The 21,171-nt window shown below is 39.0% G+C and overlaps 1 protein-coding gene across 9 annotated transcripts in view; it reads left to right on the forward strand.

Annotated features, from left to right (window-relative positions):
* PUM2 (pumilio RNA binding family member 2) overlaps window positions 1-21,171 on the forward strand; it is a 64,174-nt gene that overhangs the window by 36,857 nt on the left and 6,146 nt on the right. For 5 of the 9 annotated variants that reach the window (XR_006182616.1, XM_042892990.1, XM_042892960.1 and 2 more), the window contains 9 exons: window positions 963-1,106; window positions 2,047-2,328; window positions 6,923-7,159; window positions 13,404-13,671; window positions 14,238-14,367; window positions 16,272-16,406; window positions 16,647-16,784; window positions 18,418-18,543; window positions 19,527-19,648. Coding sequence is in view for 8 of the 9 variants with exons in the window: in XM_042892990.1 (XP_042748924.1) it covers window positions 963-1,106; window positions 2,047-2,328; window positions 6,923-7,159; window positions 13,404-13,671; window positions 14,238-14,367; window positions 16,272-16,406; window positions 16,647-16,784; window positions 18,418-18,543; window positions 19,527-19,648 (1,582 nt within the window). In the remaining variant the exon portion in view is untranslated. The remainder of the gene's footprint in view (window positions 1-962; window positions 1,107-2,046; window positions 2,329-6,922; window positions 7,160-13,403; window positions 13,672-14,237; window positions 14,368-16,271; window positions 16,407-16,646; window positions 16,785-18,417; window positions 18,544-19,526; window positions 19,649-21,171) is intronic. The other 4 variants (XM_042892975.1, XM_042892984.1, XM_042893004.1 and 1 more) reach the window with 3 other exon arrangements.

Genomic DNA, 21,171 nt, shown 5'->3' on the forward strand with positions numbered 1-21,171 from the left:
GCTGTTGGCAGCTGTTTTGAGCTCTGTTTTTGAAGCAGGCCATCTGATCAGCAGAGATTTTACATCTTGTTTTACAAACTCAGGAGAACAGAATATGACTTAGGAGCCCGGTGATGAAGGTACTCACCAGAAATTAGAGGTCTTCATGTTCAGAGAGAACTTGTTTCAGATAGAATGTGAGGAGCGATGCCCTCTGTTAGGCCTAATGCTGAACATGCATACTGATTTCAACCAGTGTGCAAAATTTTGGCTTTTTTTCACTTCTTATTATCTTTTCCTTCATTTGTGTCTTGTATTCTATTGTTCCCATTGCTTTTGTTTTTCTGTTTTCAAACTCTTCCTTTTTCTTTACGAGTTCCAACTCAACTGAGTGCAGTTATACTTGGATTACAGTCTGTGTTCTGCTGCACTGCCCTAGACTAGACCATTTTGGTTCTGTTCAGAAGTATTCCTGCACGTGGAACACACCTTCACTAATGTGCTTTTGTAGACAAACTTAAATGGGGACAGATGATATAAGGAGTGACCAAATTTGCATTTAGCTAAGCACTTCAATTGTATAGATTTCAGCACCTTTTCAGGAGTACAGTAGTGGAATATTTGAAATTGCTCGAAGAAGCAGTAATGCTCTGATCATGACGAGTTTGCAGTGCCGCTGAACCTTTTCAATTGTAGTATTTGGAAGCTTGACTTATTATCCTTGAAGGCAAACATTCAACTTGAAATTGCTAAATCTAGTGACCATTCTAGATTTTTTTTAAACGACACAGAATGTTCCTAAGATTTTAAAAGTCACTCTTTTCCAATATTAATAGTTTTTGTTCTTTTTGATGTTTGGTCGATGTGCTGGGAGACTATGGCAGAAATGCTGTGTTCCCCCTTACAGTTTGTTGACAAGGTATTTCAGTGTTGACTGTTCAAGACTGTGCGTGCTGCTAATTCTTGTATTCTGTGTTGTGTAGGCTATCAAGTACTAGCTCCCACTGCCTATTATGATCAGACTGGTGCCTTAGTAGTAGGCCCTGGAGCAAGAACTGGCCTTGGAGCACCAGTCAGACTGGTGGCCTCAACTCCTGTTATAATCAGTTCTGCAGCAGCACAAGCAGGTAAGTATTTGACCTTCCATGGAAATTTCTTCCTTGTTTGTATGGAACCTTAGCAGCAGTGTTAGTTGACTAGTATTTCATATTGTTGATGTGGTTCATACACACCCTGTGAGGATTTCCAGTTGTGAAGGATATACCATGTGCTGTTTCTTATTGTCACGTCTGCTGTTCTATCATTTTCTCCTTTCCTCTCCCCATGCATACAACATGCACTTCTCATCACTCCTCAGAATGGTGTCCTCTAGGAAGCATCATTTCATTGCTTCGGCCTGGCAGAAGATGATGAAATACTCTGGGGTCTTGCTATGCTTTTCTTATGAAAGTTGCTGGTTTTCTGTTTTGTTTTTTAATGAGAAGTATAGCAAGGAAAAATGTACAGAATGGATAAGCGGAAGAGGAGTATTAGTTACATGGAAAGTCTCTAGCTTTCTTTTTATTGGGGCAGAGCCTGGCCTCACCTTATTAAAACATCTGTATTTATTGTATTTATTAAATTAAAATCCAAAATATTAACACAGGATTAAATTATTTTAAATTAAATTATTTGAAATTAAATTATTCAGAAGATTAGATTTTAAGTTGATCTGTGAGCTTCTTGCTCTGACATTAGATGTCTTTGAATGTTAGCTGTAACTCTGCTACTGTGAATTTGGGTATCAAAGCACAGTTCAGTAAGCAGTAATGTTTATAGGTTTACACTGAAAATTCCTTCCATTACATTACCTATCCTGCAGCCTTGATTAGCTTCTGACATATGCTGTCTTACTTTTTCTATTTCCTTGGGTAATTAAGACTGTATGATACCACAGATTTTCTTTTTTAATATGTGAATTTGTTTGTTTAAGAGGGGTTCTTAAGAATAAGATTTAGACCTGAATAGTCCATTTGCAGTCAGAAATGTTTGAGAGAGTAATTATGATTGAAAACGTGTGTTTTACAGCTGCAGCTGCTTCAGCTGGAGGAACAGCAAACAATCTCACGGGAGCCACGAACGGTCTATTTCGGCCACTTGGTGCCCAGCCACAGCAACAGCAACAGCAAACAAATAGTAGCCTACAGTCCAATTCATTTTATGGCAGTAACTCTTTGACCAATAACTCCCCAAACAGTTCCCTTTTTTCACATGGTCCTGGCCAACCAGGAAGTACATCTCTTGGCTTTGGAAGTAGCAGCTCCTTAGGAGCAGCTATCGGCTCTGCACTTGGTGGATTTGGCTCATCAGGTAGGTTGGTAATATAGTGAGGAAATTGTGAGACTTGTGTGTTAAGGGAAAAAACTGTATTTGTATCCAGATACGTGATATACACGTACATTTCCAAAAACAATGTTAAAAAAGGGTATGGAAATGGAAAGCAAATTTTAGGGGAAGAAAAAAGGGCTTAAATTCACTATGCAAGAATAATTTTTGAAGAATACCTTCTAGTTGTAGATATCTCTAAAGCAATTTTTTCTACTGAGCATTGAGCTTTGCTCCAGAACTTTGTTCATCCAGTAGGTTATTTTTTGTTCTTTATTTGCAATTGAAGCCTTCATTTTGTGTTTTAAGTAACAACTGATTGCTTTTAAGAATTGCATTCTTTTGTTATACTTCTCATGTTAGGAAAATTTCCCTTTTATTTATTTAATAAACTGCTCGTGATATTCTAAATTTGATGTAGTATTGCAGTGCTTCTAGGTTTAGGCTGTGATCACGGAGAGCTTTGATATCTAGGAGTAGTCCTTGTTAATCTCAGTAGATTTAATCTTAGATACATTTGAGCAGAGTTGGGAGCCTTACGTTCTTGCAACAAATCCCCCTCAATATTATCATTTGTGCTATCAAAAGTAAGAATTTTAAAAAGTCATAATGTTGTATAATCTGTGGCAGGATTTTATTCTCACAGTTTTTAAATATGCAAGGTAGGTTTTCCTATATTTAAGAGTCAGTTTTAGTAAGAGGAATGAAATAATCTTTCTTAAGCATTTCCTATTCATGTTACATTCTAAGTTACAGAACTGAATTGCTTACTGCTCTTACTGTTTTGATATAAGTGAACCATACTTTTAATCCTGCACATCTTGCAGATAGGTGGAAATTGGGAGGAAAAAAAATAGTACTTGAACAGTATTTTTCAAGGCAAAATGCCCTACAGGAAATTAAAATAATGTTGAAGTGTAGAAGTAGTAACTGCTATTACAAGATAGCTTAGTGTATGGAAAAACAGAAAGAAAACCACACCCTTCAGTGCTAAAATGTGATACCTTTCATTGGGTACCAAAGTGGTGACATCACATGGCTGCATTCCAGCACTGAGATTTTCTCAGTATTGCTTTTCACAAAATTATCCAAACATTTACTTGCTTTAACAAAGCTAATGATACAAATTCTAGAATCAAGTTCTTACACTTCTTACGGTCCTCTCTAATCTTGAATTCAAATAGTGCCATTTTCAATTAAACACAAAAACCACTCAGCTGTGTAGGGTTAATAATTTTCCATAGTATCACAGCAGGTAAATTTCATTGCCAGAATAATGGCACTAAGTGCTGCATTTTGTAATACAGATTATTTTTTGAGCTACTTGTAGGTTTCAGTGAGTTCTCGGCAGCTGTATTCCGCTCTAGATAAACTTTTATTTCATTGATAGCTGTGGTCATAACAATATCTGCATCGTTAATGCAGTGCGCCCATTTCAGGTCTCAGGGTAGTATACTTGTAAGCCATGGAAGTCTTTATCCAGCATTATCACCAAGACCTCCATACAATACTGATTTTAGTTGTATATCTGTCTAAGAAGAAGTATAGAAGTTATTTATTTCTGGCACAAGAGATTATGCCGTCATCTGGTGGCAAAGTTCAGCTCCAGAGCTTTGTCCAAAGCCTTCAGCACAGACGGCGCATACTGGAATCTTGCAGCAGTGTTTTAGGTGATTTCCACATGGTAGTTTCAGCAGAGGAGCAGGAAGCTCGTGCTTTTGCAGTTGAGAAGTGCTGATGAAAGGTGCTATCCAGACCCTAACTACTTTTAGAAGCATTAATGCAGTAAAAGTATATTGAAAGTGCCCTCTTGCTAAGTATAAACTGTATTTGCCTTAACAGCCACTTAAACATGTTTTTCTTAGAACAGCAAAGGCTTCTGAGCTGTAATGTGTGTATGAATTGAATTGCACAGATTGAGGAAAAATCTTAACGCATGTTGAGCAAATGAAAAACAAACTTTAGTTTTGATTTGCCAAAGCCTTGGCTTACCTGTAACTCTGTTAAGTGTTGCTGTAGGAGTTGAATGTCAGGTAGACGATGTCCACGAAGACTGACAGGTGGCAGTACAGATCTTGTCCTTCTGCCCCTTATGTGTTTGCAGTTCCTGCACAGGGAAAAAAAAAAAAAATAGCCTTATGAGGGAAAAAAAAAAAAAAAGGTAAAGGGGAGCATGTTCTAACTGGCTGAATGATGAGCAAAGCAGAAAATGGAAAGAGGCAAGCGTCTGTAAATGGCCGTAGGCGTGTTGCCAGCCTCTGTTTTTTATAAAGTTATTCATGCTCCAGTTTAAAGATTCAGGTACATAAGGTACTGCAGCTTAACAGGCAGCTGAGAATCGGATCAACTAAGGCAGCTTCCCAGATGTCTGTCTACCTTTGGCTCGTAGCAGATGGGACTGCATTAGCTTAGTGGTAAGGAGGGCGTGGAGTTGATTCAATTTGTCTTGTTTCTTTGAGCCTTGTGTGTGTGTCAAGATGCAGTTCAGCTGGTTCATGGTAACTTGTTAAGCTGCAGTATTCTAGCTGCATAAGAAACACTGAAGTCTAGCTTTTTTCCCCATAGCCAGTCGGAAAATTAACAATCCATTCCGTAGTACTGGATTAACACTCACATGGTTCATCAACTGAGACAGAACCTGGAGGGCTAGTCGCAAATCTTAAGATTTCTTTCAGCTGTTACCTTAATTTGCTCTTCTGATGTCTTAATCTCCTTGCTAGCTAGTCCAGTATCTTTTCTTCCTTGCTTCTCCTCCAGTATGTCTGCCTTACTAGTTTTCAGGCAATATTTACCTCCCCTCCTGCCCTCAGTATGTGTGTGTTTCTGCTTGTACTGTGTGACGTTCCCATTACCAGCTTACTGTTCCAGTCTCTTTGACCCACAGTCACATACACCTTCTGTAGCCTAACTTTTCATCAGATCTCCTTTCTTTTTCATCCTCGATTCTACTACTTTTGAAATTGCTTGCCAGTTTTCTTGCAGTCTCCCTGTTGGCTCCTTTGTCTGACCTTTCTCTCCTCCTGGTTCCTTTTTTTTGCTTGGTCTATTTCTTGTGTCTGGTTTCTTGTGTCCTCTGCATTTGAAGTAGATAACTTGCTTTCCACGCTGCCTGATGAGTATTCCAAGAGCAAGGTGGAATCTTGGACAACAGTTGGAGTCCATTTTTGGCATGGTACACAAGCCTAGAAGTGCAATTGCAAGAAAACCATTACTGACCATCTCAGACATGCCATGAATGGGCAGGAGAGTTTTTAGTTGTGAATCTGTACCAGATCTCTGCTGGTTTTCTGTGAAATGTGATTTCAGTAAGATTTCTAGTTCAAAGAGAGCATGCAAGTAAAGGTATCCTATTGCTAGCACGTTATCTCAGTACATGAAAGCATTAATTTCTCAAATAATAGGAGACTGGATTATTTTCATAAAGGTGAAGCATCTTTCCCAGTTTCCTAGAATGGCCGTGTTGTTGGGCAGAACTTCTTTGAATAATTTGATCCAGGCTGAAACTGCCAAGAAAAACATTAGCAAAGTTGCTGATGTTACAAGAAATCACAGTGCCTCCAAGTGGAAAGTATCAGGAGGCCTTTATGTTGGAGCATGCTGTTGGCTTAGTATGAGGATACCCTACTATGGGTAAAGATTATGGAAGTGAAGTTTGGTGTTTTCCTTAAGTTGAAGCACAGAACCTGAATCTTTCTGATTCAGCTTATGTTCCCCAGATAGCCATAATCTCAGTTCATTGATGTAATAATGTTGCAGTGTTTAAAATAGGCACTGTAGTTAACTATTACACAAATATGCAACAGATGGACTTTAACATTTCTAAAAACTTTCTGTTGTTCTCCTAATTTGTCCTAGACTGCTCATTGCCTTGCTGAATGATGCTGGCAGGATAACCACTTCTTCATTAATGCTCTGTTAGCCACAGCTTCTAGTCTCATTTGTTTTTCAGAAGTAGTGTTAGCAGTAGAGTTATGTTTTGAATTTCTCACTTTAGTTTTCCTATCTTTGCTCTGCTTCTCTTCTTCTTAGCCTGCTCTGTCTTTATGATATCTTTATAAAGCCCTTCTTTTAAGAATCATTATTCTCTCAGGGAATTTTTAGTAGCCATTTTTTCCTACAGGTGAGGGGATCACAAACGAGGAGGTTCAGAAACAACTGAACAGCAACATAAGTTATTTTCTGAACCCTTATAAGTAAAGAAGTTGCTTTTAGCCTTTTTCCTGCACTCGAGTATTGCTGTCTGTTAATTTCTGATGGAAAAAAATGCTTGAAGAGTTCAGTGGAAATATCTTTAGAACTGCTCACTGTATGCAATTGCTCTGTAATCCCATAAAGCCTGAAGCCCAAGGTATTGAAATGGAGTACTACAACATTACCGTGAGAAGTCTAGAATGAAATGTGGTGTGTTTATACCCACTTAGATTTACTTAAAAGCATGTGTGGTTATCACAGTAATTGTCTTTGTCATAATGATTGCTGTAATTATTGTGATCGCATCTGTTATTGCCCAGCTGTAGTTGGGGATTAGGTTTTATTCAGTTGACACTGTGTAATTAGGGTCTTTTTATTTCTTCTTCAGTTGGCAGTTCTGCAAGTAGTAGTGCCACAAGGAGAGATTCTCTATCTACTAGCTCTGACTTGTACAAAAGATCTAGTAGCAGCCTAGCACCCATAGGGCAGCCATTTTACAATAGTCTGGGATTTTCCTCCTCTCCAAGTCCAATAGGCATGCCTCTGCCAAGCCAAACTCCAGGACATTCACTTACGCCACCGCCATCACTTTCATCACATGGATCCTCATCCAGTTTGCATTTAGGTAAAAAAAACAAAAACAAAAACGAAAAAACAAAACACGTTTTGTTTGTATGTGTGTATGTATTTCTATGTGTAAAATATGTGTTGCATAAGAGATGTCACGTTACCTTTGCTGTTAAAACAGTTTTGTATCGAAAAGGGCCCATTCCTGAGGGTTGAAGAGTGCAGTCAAATGGTCATTGGTTTGACAGTGGAGGGCACTCAGCTTTTGTGCTCTGTTGGGCCAACAGCTGATTTTTGTTCCCTTCCATAAGCCTGATAGAGCCCAGTAAGACTGACAGCTTTTTGTATTGTTGCTTCCTGCAATATGATGGGCAAAGGTGCAGCAATTTTATTTGTACTTCAGTGTATTTCCGCTTCGAGAACATTTTAAGACGAGTTTTTTTGTTGAATGGTGAAGTGACTTTCACTGCTGCCCCTTAGCATGGCAGTGTGGAAAAGTTCTCAACGTGCTACGTGTTAATTTGGAACGGGTGAGCTCTATGGCCCACGCGCTGTGCCAGGAAGATGAGTGCTTCCCACCAGCTGGTGGGAAGAAGAGAAAATGCTTTTATGAGAGAAATAGCAAAGGCTTTGTCAGAGGTGGCTCTTTGGTTATCAGAGATATTTTCAAGGTGTGGTGACAGTCATCTTAGAAATTTGTCAGCCGGTCCGATGACGTGGGAGCTCAACCTCTTAAAAATAAATAAGAAAACTAAAATCTAAAGTAACTCCACCACAGCCTACTGTAATTTTAGAAGAGAATGCCTCTACCCTGAGGTAACTTAATGAAACTTTATCTTCTTTCACTGCAGATGTGGTCATTTAATTGGGATGCTAAAATTGTAGTGGATGTAATGATGAGCTGAGTTGCCTGTTGCTCCGTTAAAGTGCACTCCAGTGCGCACGTGTGTTCGTGTAGCAGGCAACTGAACCCCTGTACTTCAGTTTACTGCAAATAAAACAGGGAAAAAAACTAAAGTGCCCACCTCCAAAAATACACTTCAAGTGAGAAATGTGTGATTTCTGTAACGATGTTGAAAGTAATTTAAATATATTACCTTTGCAGTTCAGTATTCCCTTCATGGTTATGTGCTGAATACCCGAAGTAAAACTGGGCAAGGGGATGTTTCAGCACGTTTTATTTTTTTTTACTTACCTTTTTTCCTTTTCCAGGTCTACAAAGTGCACCTTTGGGCTGAGACCAAGCATGGAAAGTTTCAGCCCAAATGGAGGCTTTTGAGAAAGTTCTGAACATCTGACAATGGGGTTATCATGGAAATCTTTCTCTTTCTTTCTTTTCGAAGTACTCTCACAATAGTTTTCATATTACTGAAAACTATACTCAGAACAAAATTTGGAAGGCATTATCTAAAATTCAAAATGTTTAACGTTGTGTTGCTTTACATCTGGTAAATGCTAAATGAGCTGCAATCGGTATGGAAGATTGCCTCTGTCAGCAGAAATTGTTGATAAATACTGATTTGAATCCATTTCAGACTGGCAGTGTGAGCTAAGTATAACAGTTTGACGAAGTCATCTACAAGATCGGTGTTTAAAGGCCACAATGTACAGTTGTACTCTGAAAATTGACGCAGCATTTTTGGCTGCCGTGCTTGCTGCCTTTTCCACACTTTATTATAAATTGGTGCACTTTTTACTGAGTCCATCTGAAGTGCTGAAATTGAGGCTCTCTTGGATTTTTACTTTCACCGAAAATGCAGTGCTTTATTTTTTTATTTTTTAGCATTTTCTGGACTCTCCCCTTTGTGTTACTTAGTTGTGCAGTTGCACCCAAGGGGAACCACTGCAAAAAGGTCAGCCCTTCTGCTGCTGCCTGTCCTCAGCTCATTCTGCTGTGTTCATCAGCCACTCTGGGAAGATTTCTTGTTTTGTTCTCACATGGGGGGGAAAAAAAAAAAGCCAAAGTTATGTCACCCAATAAGAAGCAAAACCTGCAGTCAAACAGGGAGCGTATTTTGAGAAGGGTGCGATTATCGCGCAGTCACTTTTCAGAGTAGAACAACGTTGTAAGTTCACGTCTGCATGCAGTTTCCATTGGTCTCCTGATAATGCCTGTCAAACGCAGCTCTCCCTCCACCTTCAAAACTTGTCCTGCCTGCTTATATGAACAGGTTCAGCTAAGTTTCACTCCTGTTTTAAGATGGGCATCAAACTCAGTTGCTCCTGTTTCAGCCACCAAAACACTAGAGCACAATACTGGGGAAGGGTGCATGGTTTTATAACCCCTTTGTCAGACACTGCTGCAATTTGTAGCTTAATAAAAAGGCTTCCCTTTTACAAGAAACTTGTGATATTTTGCTGTTTTTATCTCTTCTCATCAACTCTTATCCAAAATCCTAAATTAGAAATGCACTAATTACCTTGGTCTAGTGTCAGTTTCCCTTTATGTGAAGGGATATATCAGTTGTTTGTAACTGCTGCCTTACTGTAATCGGTTGGAGCAGCAAGGTCATGAATTTGAACTACCCTTTCACTCCCAGGAGCAAAGATATGAATGGAAGTGGTCTAAAAATTCCCTGAGGTTGACAGTGCTTGCTTTGTTGGATGGTACGTTGCCACATCTTAGGAGCAGGATTCTTAAAATCAGGACTTTGGGAGTTAGTTATTTTCAGTTTGTGCTGTTGTTCAGGTCAGCGTTTTTGAGAGCTGGTCGCTCGAGAGCTGAGGCCCTTGGCATAGCAGCATGGGAGCCTCTCATTGCCTCTGCTCCATACCTGCCCTGTAGGAGTAGGGCAAAGCAGGCACAGCAAGCGCTGGCATTGCTTCATAAAGTGCCTATGCGACTGTAGGTACACCTGTGTGTATGTGGTTCTGTTTATTTCCAGTGTGAGAAGGAAACGTTGACTTGTTTTAGCTGAGGATGAGATGAAGCTGATTGATTTTATGGCTATAAAAATGTTTTGTAGAAGTCCAGTTGAAAATATTTATATGCTTCAGTATATTTTACTAGCAAATAACGCTGACTGGATTTAAACTGCAGTTCCTGTGCAATAAATCTGTTGTACGTCTTGGTTAGAAATGGTTGAAAAATGCTTTGGTAATAAGTACTAACAGACTAATGCTATAAAAGAAGCCTGCATAGATACAGTTTTTCATATTTTTAATGTTGTCTCTCATATTAAACATGTTACCTGAGCTGAGGAGTTAGTAATTTGACATGATTTGTCTTCTTAAAGCCTTAGTAAGGCTCTTTTTTAGACAGCTTATGTGTCTTTTATGCCTCTGTGCCTCTTCTTCCCAACGGACCAGCCACTGGGATTTAGCTTCAATTAAACTGTAGAACAACTTAATATTCATTGCATCAAGGTCTTCTTATTACAAGAACAGAAGTGATAGCAAAGTGATTATGTGAAGAACAAACTGCACGCGTTGTTCCCCAGTGGTCTGTGATCATGTGGACGTGCTGATTCCTGATAGCAGTCCATTAAAATGTCAGCATTTGCAGGGAAGCTCAGGTGTTTTATCCAGTGGGATATGACTTTTTTTTCCCAAGTGGTTGGTAGGAATTAACCTGTGTTACCTTCCTGGTATGGAATTAGAGCCTGTAGAACAGCGTTAGGAGTTCTTGAAGAGCACAAGAATGTGGTAGGTTAACCAGGAGAGGTTGGGTAATGGGGACTCAGATTTCAGTTTCTCATTTCTAAGCCCTTCCCAGTAGATGTTTCAGGAAGGAGGAGGCAGGTTGTCCTCAGTGTCCACACGATGGCTTTGCTGGTTTTGGACTGACGTTGTAACGAGGATGAACATTAAAGAAACTAGTCTGTTGTATACGAGAGTGTATCTGCATATCAGAAGTACCTGGGACAGTGGGGGTGTGATCTGTGGGTTTTACTGTTTTTCAGTGCTGTGAAGTTGTCACTGAGCTTTAACACCACTGCAGTAATAAAAGATGACACGAGAAAAACTAATTAGCTATTAGATCACAGTTTTTACAATAGCATCCAGGGTTCTACAAGCTTAAGCTTGTTTGTCTTTGGAGTGTGATATACATCTAGGAATGGTGAATGTTTTTATCCATCCCATATTATGATCTGCCTTATGATCATTTCAGATAGTGTCTGTCTCAAGGTAGACAGGAGTCTCTCAATTGCAGCATAGTCTTCTTAACCCTTAAAAAGGGACAGTTACCCAAATTAAACCAAGAAAAGACTTGATAGTCTCGAATGTGGAACGTTCAAGAACATGCATGCAGTTGTACTGCACACGCAGCATTTGTTAAAAGGGTAGTGAGTTTGATAACTTCTGTTTTGGTTTTAATATATATATAAAATGGTCAAACAACTCCTGATTCACGTGTGCAGTTTGATTGCTTATGCTAATTAGGACCTGTGCAGTTTGTGATCTGACAGTTGAAACTGCCCTACTATTTCTGGCACAGAGTAGTGCATGTGATGAGTGGAGCGATAGGTAAATCACAGCGTCCTATCAGGACTTCCTGTGAAAGGGGCTTTGCTGCCCTCTCCTGGCATTAAGTGCTGTTACTGCACAGCATGTGCAGAGAAGATAGATTTCTTACACATGTTATAGTCTAGATCAGCAGTATAATTTCCCTGTTGTTTAGAAGGCCCTTCCTAGAAAAACCACTGCAGAGCATCAGTCTGCATCCTGCTTCACCTGCAGAATGTTGGGTTTCGTTTTCTTTTTTGTCTGTTAGGATGTCATTGTCATCTCTTCTGGAAATAGTGATTATCAGAAAGTAAATATGATAGTTACAGCTGATTTTTCTGGCTGTAAGGAATTAAGAGGCTTTAATAGTTTTATTAAAAAAACAACAACTAGTGTGGGACATGAATAATTTACTGGTTATTTATTGATTCTTACCACTGAATTATGAAAACATAAGTAATACTTACATTCTGGGGCACAATCCCATACAAGGCAATAAAGTGATGCCTGGTATTACCTGCAGCACACTAACGTACTGCATTCTGGTATTCTGATCTGACCTTTCAGCAAAGATGCTTCAATCATCAATCTGTTAGCAGCGCACTGTAGCTCTGCTGTAGCCTGGCCTTATGAATACTTGGAGCCAACAGAAGGCTTTGGCTAGGGCACTGTCAGCTGATAGGGTTTTTTTAATCCATTTTGTATTAGAGCACCATTCGAACAGCACATACTGCAATTTGTTTGAAATTCAAGTTCAGATACTTAGGTTGAGTTTGAAAGGATTTTCGGGTGCTGCACTTTTTAGATAATTTGTTGTGAAACAGTCTTTTTTCCAATTCATACTGTATAATTCTAGTTTGGTGGCTTTTTTGCAGCAGTAGAGTTGGGATATTATACTCTGCATGTTTTACAGTAGCAGTATTTCTTTGAAAAATCATAGTGTAGTTGCAAAAGATGAGTTGTTTTGTGGTTATTATGATGATTGCTGCTTGCTTTAGAAGGGAGAGTGGCATTCTGGCTAATTTACTGATGGGAGAGCAGAATGTGAGAAGAAATTCACAGGGCTGTGAGATGGCAGCTGATGGTGGGACAGCAAGTGAAGGAATGGGACCTAAGCAGAGCAGTTCACTTCTTAGGAAAGCGAAGGCGTAGTGAGGAGTGCATGTTCTCACAACAAGGCAAGGAGTTGGTGTTTTAAAAGGACCTTGAGTTTTAATGTATCTTTGGTTATTTTAGAATTAAGTAGAGCGTTCTTATTTACCTGCTTTGAAATTCGATGTATTTAGTGCTTACAGAGAGGTACCAGATTGAAAGCCTGGGATGCTGAAGTCATCAAATTTCCTGCAGAACAGGTACAGCATGACAAGAGGCATCACATGTGCCTTCCCCAAAATCTCCTTTCACTCTATAAACTGACAGAAAGGTACCTCAGCAGGGACTGAAGGGTAGTTCAGATTTCATGGTCTGTTTTGACACAATTGGCTACTGCTACTAACAAGAGTATGAATCACTGTTGGTCGTGAAGTGGAACTGTGCCACTAAGCTAAGGCCCACCCAGTTCTAATGTGTCTGTAGGCCTGAGTGGGCGGTCACGTGACCTGCTTCGTTATGTTCTAATGAGATGTCTTTTCTAATGAGATGTCTTTTCCTGGTGGCCCTCACATAAAAAGAGGAGGAGAATGGCTTTATTTCTTGGAAGATAAAGCTATCCGATTCCTCAATTCAAAATGAGGTAAATACAAGAGACAGCGCTGTTGTTTCCTTTGGCTCCAGGGTATATGTAGATGTAGTACACTTGATGTTTGCTGTTGTTTACTTTCCTTGTGGCTTTTACTGACAAAACCGCTTCCTTGTAGGAGGACTCACAAATGGTAGTGGTCGCTATATTTCTGCAGCACCTGGAGCAGAAGCCAAGTATCGCAGTGCAGCAAGTACCTCCAGTCTTTTTAGCTCCACCAGTCAGCTCTTCCCTCCTTCACGCCTTCGTTACAGTAGGTCTGACATTATGCCTTCTGGACGGAGTCGATTGCTGGAAGATTTCCGAAATAACCGCTTCCCAAATCTTCAACTAAGAGACCTTATTGGACATATTGTTGAATTTTCTCAAGATCAGCATGGCTCTAGGTAATTACCATAGTAAAGTTAATCAATTAAGAATGTTTTACTGCTTTGATATTGTCATACTAACACGAAACGTTTGAGTGAGCTGGGAGGCACCGTAATACAAAGTGTACCGTTAATTGGAATGCATGCTCTTACGCTGACCTTTTTCTTTTCTAGGGGATTTCATTATAAAGGTAGTGTAAATGTTGCTGCTCATAGAAGTACTCAGGTTAGAAGTAGCCTTATAACTCAACTTGTAAACTCTAGTATATAAGTATCAAAAAGGTGTTGATTAAGAAAACAAAATCTCTGGCGTCTGGAATGTAAAAAAAAAAACATTTTTTCAGCAATACATCATCAGGTCCTTAGTTATTCTTTTCATCTTTTAATACTTTGCAAATGAAAGTTTTTAAGGATCATTATACGAAAATGCATTCTTTCATACGCAGAGGCACTCCTTTCGTTTTAATAAGTTTTATAATGTTTTATACGTGCTTCAGAGCACTGAGGTGTCTCATTGAAGCAGTGTTTTGAGAGGTTTTCCTGTTGTTCACGTAAAGCATAACGTACATTTTTGTTGCACTTAGATTTATACAGCAGAAGCTGGAGCGAGCTACTCCAGCTGAGCGCCAGATGGTGTTTAACGAGATCTTGCAAGCAGCGTATCAATTGATGACTGATGTGTTTGGAAACTATGTAATTCAGAAGTTCTTTGAGGTAAGAGTAACACTTGAGGATATGAACAAAAACATGAATGAAAAACTGTAAAGTCTGATTAAATTCAAAATTTTTTTTCTTAACCTTATAGCAGGTTTCTACTGGCCTCTCAATATAGAACCCAAGAGTCACATGTGTTTCTGTTCCTTTCCCCCTGCTTTGTTCATAGCAGACCTGGAAATTATAGGCGTGTTTTATTCTTGGCCCTGGTGATGCATGTGTTAACGAACAGTGTAGGCTGCACACTTGAACTTTCCAAGTCTTTCAGCTTAATTTATAGAGGCTTTAAGCAGATGGTGGGGAACACAAAGATTTGAAGGATATTTGTACTGGTATTAAAGGATACTTGCATCTTGGCATAGAGCAGGTCTGGAAAATGCTCTTGTACCCAAGGAAAAAGATGTGTTGAACTTTGTCCGGTGCTGTATATGAAGGAACTCAGATTGAGAAACATTTTGAGGAACACATCACAAAATACATATTAGTTCAACAAGAATTTAAAACAGGTTTGGTTGGTTGTTCTTTTTTTTTTTTTTTCTTTTTTTTTTAATTGAAAACTGTGGGGGAGAAAAAAGCTATCAAAGGGCTGTAAGATTCAGCCTTTGGAGAAAAGAAAAGGCAATGCCTGTTCATAAAACAAGAAATACATGCAGAAATGGTACGCAGCATAGTGTACATTACATCAAGGACCGTATCAAATACTTGGTGAAGCTGGGAGATGTCTAATAAAAAAAAAGTTCAGTAAGAAATAAGGTGCTTGCTGTAGATAGGAATTAATTTGTAATGACTAATCTACAAAACAGCGTGCTTATTCTTTTGTCTTGATGTTCTTTTTACTAAATCAGAATAACTTCTCAAAAGTGTGGCTGACACCCAGTGTGCAGGCCCTTGATATTGCTCGTGTGCTGTTTTTTCTTCTCCCTGATGTCAGGTTATGATCATTTAAGCAGGAAGTAGCTGTTGTTTGAGCTTTTTTCAAGGCTTCAGGTGACTACAAGTGTGGGGTTTAACAAATCTCGGCAGTGCTGCATGAAAGTTAGAGATGGAGCCCAGCCCATGACTGCTGTGTGTGCTCTTGCCTTGTGGCAGCACAGCAGTTTGTGTGACTTGGCCAGAGAGATGTGGGAACTGGCCAGGCTGGAAGCAACATTTCCAATAGGTTTACATTATTCTGAAGCCGGATTGGTGGCTTCTGTGTTAAAAGTGGAGCAGCTCAGGAGGTTGTAGAGGCACTGTGGAGGGAATAAGATGGCAAGAGCTACGTACTGCTGAAAAGTGTTGGTTGGATTATACTCTAATACAGCCAGTGTGTAAAACCCAAAGCAAAACCCATGTTATTTCTTAGTTTTCCAAAATTCTCATGTTAGGAATGATCCCTCAAGGCACCTGAAGTTAGCGTGTAGCTGCTGTAGGGACAGCTTCTTCTTTTTTCTGTTGTTTTCTCTTTCTCCTGTTATAGCTTACTGTAATGTAAACTGACCAGTACAAATTTGAGATCCTGGAGAAAATGTGGTTTGAATTACTATGTTACAGTAATCTGATGTAATTAATTGGCTGGTAACATTTGTCTCAATAAGTAGGGCGTTTCATTCTAAATGTTAATCTGTATTCCTACAGTTAGTCAAGTACAAACTAATTTGTACAAATTAATTTTTTTCTGCTGCCCTTAAAGTCGTGCATTTGAAAGCACACATTGTACTGGAATGTAGAATACTACAAAATGTTGAATTTAAGGGAAAATAATAATGATGAAAAAGCTTCTGGTAAATATACCCATCAAAAATAAAAGGAAAAACCAAGGCATGATAAATGTTTAACGCATCATGAACATTCTTACTCTGTCATGTGAATTCCAGCATGCTTCATGCCTTCTTATTTTTAACAGCGTTTTGTTTTTCTTCTAGTTTGGAAGCCTGGATCAGAAGTTAGCCCTGGCAACACGCATACGTGGTCATGTTCTGCCATTGGCCCTGCAGATGTATGGTTGTCGTGTTATTCAGAAAGCACTTGAGTCTATCTCACCTGACCAGCAGGTAATTGTAAGTTAGAACAATATTTTTTTTTAATTTTGTTTCAGTTTAATTTCACCTTCCTTTTTACTTGCTTAAATTGCGGATCATTCCCTTCGCTGTAAAAAGATCTAGAGACCAAAAATAGTTAAAGTGTTGAGACACACAAGTAGATCACTGGTAAATAGGAGAAGTGAACAATTACTGTGAAGAGATACTCCTTTGAGAAAAAAAAATCACCGTGAAGACAAAGCTAATCTTTTCTTCCAGAACGAAATGGTGAAAGAGCTGGATGGTCACGTTCTGAAATGTGTGAAAGATCAAAATGGGAATCACGTTGTGCAAAAGTGTATCGAGTGTGTTCAGCCCCAGTCGCTGCAGTTCATCATCGATGCATTCAAAGGACAGGTAGTGTTAACAGTTCATTTCCTTTTCTGTAGGGTTGCTTTGATTTGCAATTTGCTTTTGGCGCTGTGCGCATATACAAGATAGCGTTTGGCTCACTTACAGCCAGCTAATATTAAGCTGGAGTAAAGGAAGAGATAGTAAAATGGAAAAGCTGTTAACAGATAGTTAAGATGCTTTAAAAAAGATGAATGTTGGATGTGAAGCTCTAGAAAATTTCTTCGGGTGTTCTGTAAAAGCCAGTAGAAGTACTTGGCTAAAGGCCAGGCTGTTTGGGTTTTGTGATGTGCCACTTTAAATTTCCTTCCTAACTTTTAGTGTCTATTTTTGGTGTATCTGATCTCTAACATGCACTTTTCATTAAAATTTCCTTTCAGGTTTTTTCTTCTTTTACTTACCTTGTAACTCTGTCTTCCAGAGTTTGCCAATCAATATCTACCATTAAGGAAAATCCTTTGAAAAAATATTAATCTTTTCCCTATGTGTTTGGGTAGTGTTAAGGGCAGGGGAGGAAGAAGGTGTTTGTTAACCAAGGTTGTTTTGTTTGTTTTTTCCAACAAAATTATATTCATAGAAGATTGGTATTGTGCCACAGGCTAAAGAGCACGTTGCAGCTAAAGAAGATTTTAACACTCTGTGACAAACGTGTACTTCTGTAGTCTCAAGGAACTGTAAAAATGGTATTGATGTGGCTGTTAGTAAATTCCACTTTAATGGCTGGCCATACGTGTTTCTTAACAAAGTCTACGATAAGATTATCTCCCACCACACTACCAGAAACACTGTCGTGCATGGTGGTAGGTGGCACACTGAGGTGTGTAGGGTTGGGTCTTTCTGTATCAAACAGTATATACCGAGTACGTGAGATGCAGTTTCTAAAATATAAATAGAGTCCCACTGACTAAAATGTTCCTTTGTTGGGCATCTGTCCATAAAACCCAAATATATTAATATATATATATATATATACACACATATAAAGTAGCTAATCTCAAGTGACAAATGAAAAATACTGCACTTCAGTCATGTCCCATAACAGGACACACCTTTATCACTCACCCATATTATCTGAATCTTTGTCTAATCAGACAAGGTTCTTCTTGTTCAGTTCTGACCAGTAAAGAACCTTAAATATTTTGAATTAATTCCTAGAAACACAAACCTGACTTTGAGAGAAGTAAGGAAAAAACAGTGAGTAGGATTATGACCATATGTTTATAATGCCTCATTTGTGAATGTTAAACACGTAGCAGGGAATATGAAAATCATGAAAATTAGCTGCAGTGATCTCACTTCTTTCTGTGGGAAGGAGAATCTTCAACTTTAAAATGAAAAACAAAGTTAAAAAGAACACTTGAGAAGTGAGCAGTGCTTAATTAAGGATCAGAGTGTCAAGATTTTCTTTGCACCTAAGTAGGCCAGGAACGTCTTATGGAAAATTTGTGTTCTTTGGTAGTTGTATGATTTGCACTTGACACCAAAAAAAAAGGAGGTAGAATTGTGATATCAGCAGTGAAAGCTTTTCTGTTTTCAATAAAAGTAGTTGGCAAATTTCAGTTCCATTTTAAACACGGTGCTCTTAGTGCATCTGTAAGCTTCAGCTGGGTTTGACTTCGGTTTGCAATTCTGTTTGAAGGTATTCGTGCTTTCGACTCATCCGTATGGCTGTCGAGTAATTCAGCGCATTCTGGAGCACTGCACTGCTGAGCAGACTTTGCCAATCTTAGAAGAACTACATCAGCACACAGAACAACTAGTGCAGGTTAGTGTGTGTATTCCTTTCTCTGGTGCCTTGTGGAGCTTATTTGTATGATGGTAATGAATTCTTGTGTCGTAGCGTATGAAATAGCTTAAATGAGTTTGCCTCTTTTTAGTGTTGTAGATAATGATTTTTGTCTTTTTTTCCTTCCATAGTTTTAATGAAAATGAATTTGGAAGTTGGGAGGCAAAGAAGATATAAAAAGCCTTTTTCTTACACTTTTGGCTGTAGCTTCAAGTATACGTTGTAAATGCACAGATTTAGTTTGTTGTGTTTGTGGTTGTTTTTTTTTTTGAGTTGCAAAGTTCACCTATTTGTAGTTTATCACTGCTGTCCTTCAGATAACTTCTGATAACGTCTGAACAGAAATATGTTGTAAAAAATGCATGTTCTGCATATTCAAACACAAATAGGGCATCTTTTCTAAAAGAAGGCCAGGCCAAAGACCTCGTACAACATAAGTTCCTGTCGTGGTTTTGAGCAAACAAAATAAATGGATCTGAAATTGAATCAGTTTCAAATACTGGAAGGGACTCATGTTGTTCAGTAGGAATTCCTATGTGAGAAAAGACAAGAACTGCCTTTTGCTTTGTATTCACAGCCTAGTTTACTTCTCAGTGGTATTTTGTGCATGAAATCTGTGTTAAACTGTAATTGTCTTGGGGAACCAAAGTTCAGGGAGATATGAGAGCTGATAGAGAAGGATGGTATTAATTTTGAAGTCTTGTTTCTTTAGGAGGAGTTAAGATACTCAAGCAAAATGCCATTTCTACAGATTATTTATGTTTTCCATGTACATTTAGTCATCCATAGAGTAATTCTTGATGCAGTATATTTTGCATCCCGTTGTTTCCATGATGATGATGATATTATTGCATTTTTCCATATATCCGTGCAATTAGCTTGTTGAAACTTTACACAAATAAAAATCTATGTGCATGACTTGGTATGAACACAAAAGAAAATTGAAGTCATCTCATTTTCAGGATCAATATGGAAATTACGTTATTCAGCACGTACTGGAGCATGGTCGTCCTGAAGACAAGAGTAAAATAGTTTCAGAAATAAGAGGAAAAGTCCTAGCTCTGAGTCAGCACAAATTTGCCAGGTATTGCACAGCTTTCTTATATTAAAGTTGTAGTGTTGGACTTTTTTTATTGTATTTCAAAAAGGATATGATGTTTTACCCCATGGGTAATGTTTTTTCTGATATTTTGTGTTTGTATAAAGGGCAAAGTAGTGGTGCTTTATCCTCTGCAGAATTCCAGATCTGGGGAAGGGAAAGGAGAAATGCTGTTCTGAAGTAAGATAAATGAGATTTGCTGGGTTTTTGGAGTGTCTTTCGTTCACCCTCTGTAAGTGCAGGAAAGAGACTCCCAGACTCAAGGAGAGGCATATGAGGATGACCAGAGGCAGCTGAAAAAGCTGTCCTGGAAACTGCATGATAATCTGCTGATGATGAGCTGGGAATTCCTCGCTGTCTTATGGGTCCAGTCATAAAAAGGCTAGCTGTAAAAGTGCTGCTTAAGCCTGACAAGAATTTAATGTGCTAGGAAGACTCAAAGGCTACGAACTACTCTAAAATTCGAGCCTAAGAGTAATCCTTAAATGTTTTTTATCAGGACATCAATGGATGTGCCTTTTGCTAAGGAGAATACACTGGATCCTGGATGACACAGTGAGATGAGCTTTGTCATCAACATTAAGCAGAAATGCAGTGTTTGGGGGGGAGGGAGGGGAAGGGAAGCATTTGTCTTCAAAATCACTTGTATGCAAAGTAGCAGCTTTATCTGGATTATTTATTTACTTATTTATTATTTTCTTACGTTGAACTATTCGTGTTCTTCATTGTTCTTAAGTTCTTGACAGAGTGGTGAGGTGCTGGAACAGCCTGCCCAGAGAGGTTGTGGCTGCCCCATCCCTGAAGGTGTTCAAGGCCAGGTTGGATGGGGCCCTGGGCAGCCTGGTCTGGTATTAAATGGGGAGGTTGGTGGCCCTGCATGTGGCAGGGGGTTGGAGATTCATGATCCTTGAGGTCCCTTCCAGCCTGGGCCATTCTGTGATTCTTTGATTCTCTGTGAACTTGCTTAATTTCTGAAGTACAGATCTAGGACAAGAATCACTTTGTTGCTGACTTACATTCATTGATGGTATTTTCAGCTTCTGAGATATCTGGAAGTCATAGACTTCATAACTAAATATTTGAAGGCTTCTCTGATCTAGGCATGATCCTGAAGAGATTCTTTATTCAAAAAATAGAATGTTTCATATCTGCCTTTCTCTGTTACATCCTAAAAGGATCCATAGATAAAAGCAGATATACTACAGTACAAATACAGCTTAAAGTCCAGTGTATCTGAGTAGGTCACTCTGAAAGTAATGCCTCCTATTTATTTCCATGTAAGCTGCAACCAATACAAAGAGCATAATACCACTGTTTGATACAGAATACTCTCAGCTACAAAGTGCATTTTTCAACATATCCACCACCAGTAGCTATGCATTTTCACCAGTGGTGAGCAAGAGCCTGCATGTTGTGCTCATGAAAATCTGCACGCGTGGAGGTGACCCACTGTTTCACAGCTGCTATGATGGCACTATTGCTAGGAAAATGCTGCCCGAGCAGGCAAC

Source organism: Lagopus leucura, unplaced genomic scaffold (genome assembly GCF_019238085.1).
Source record: "Lagopus leucura isolate 7727_CA_CO unplaced genomic scaffold, USGS_WTPT01 Super-Scaffold_73, whole genome shotgun sequence".
Taxonomy (NCBI): domain Eukaryota; kingdom Metazoa; phylum Chordata; class Aves; order Galliformes; family Phasianidae; genus Lagopus; species Lagopus leucura.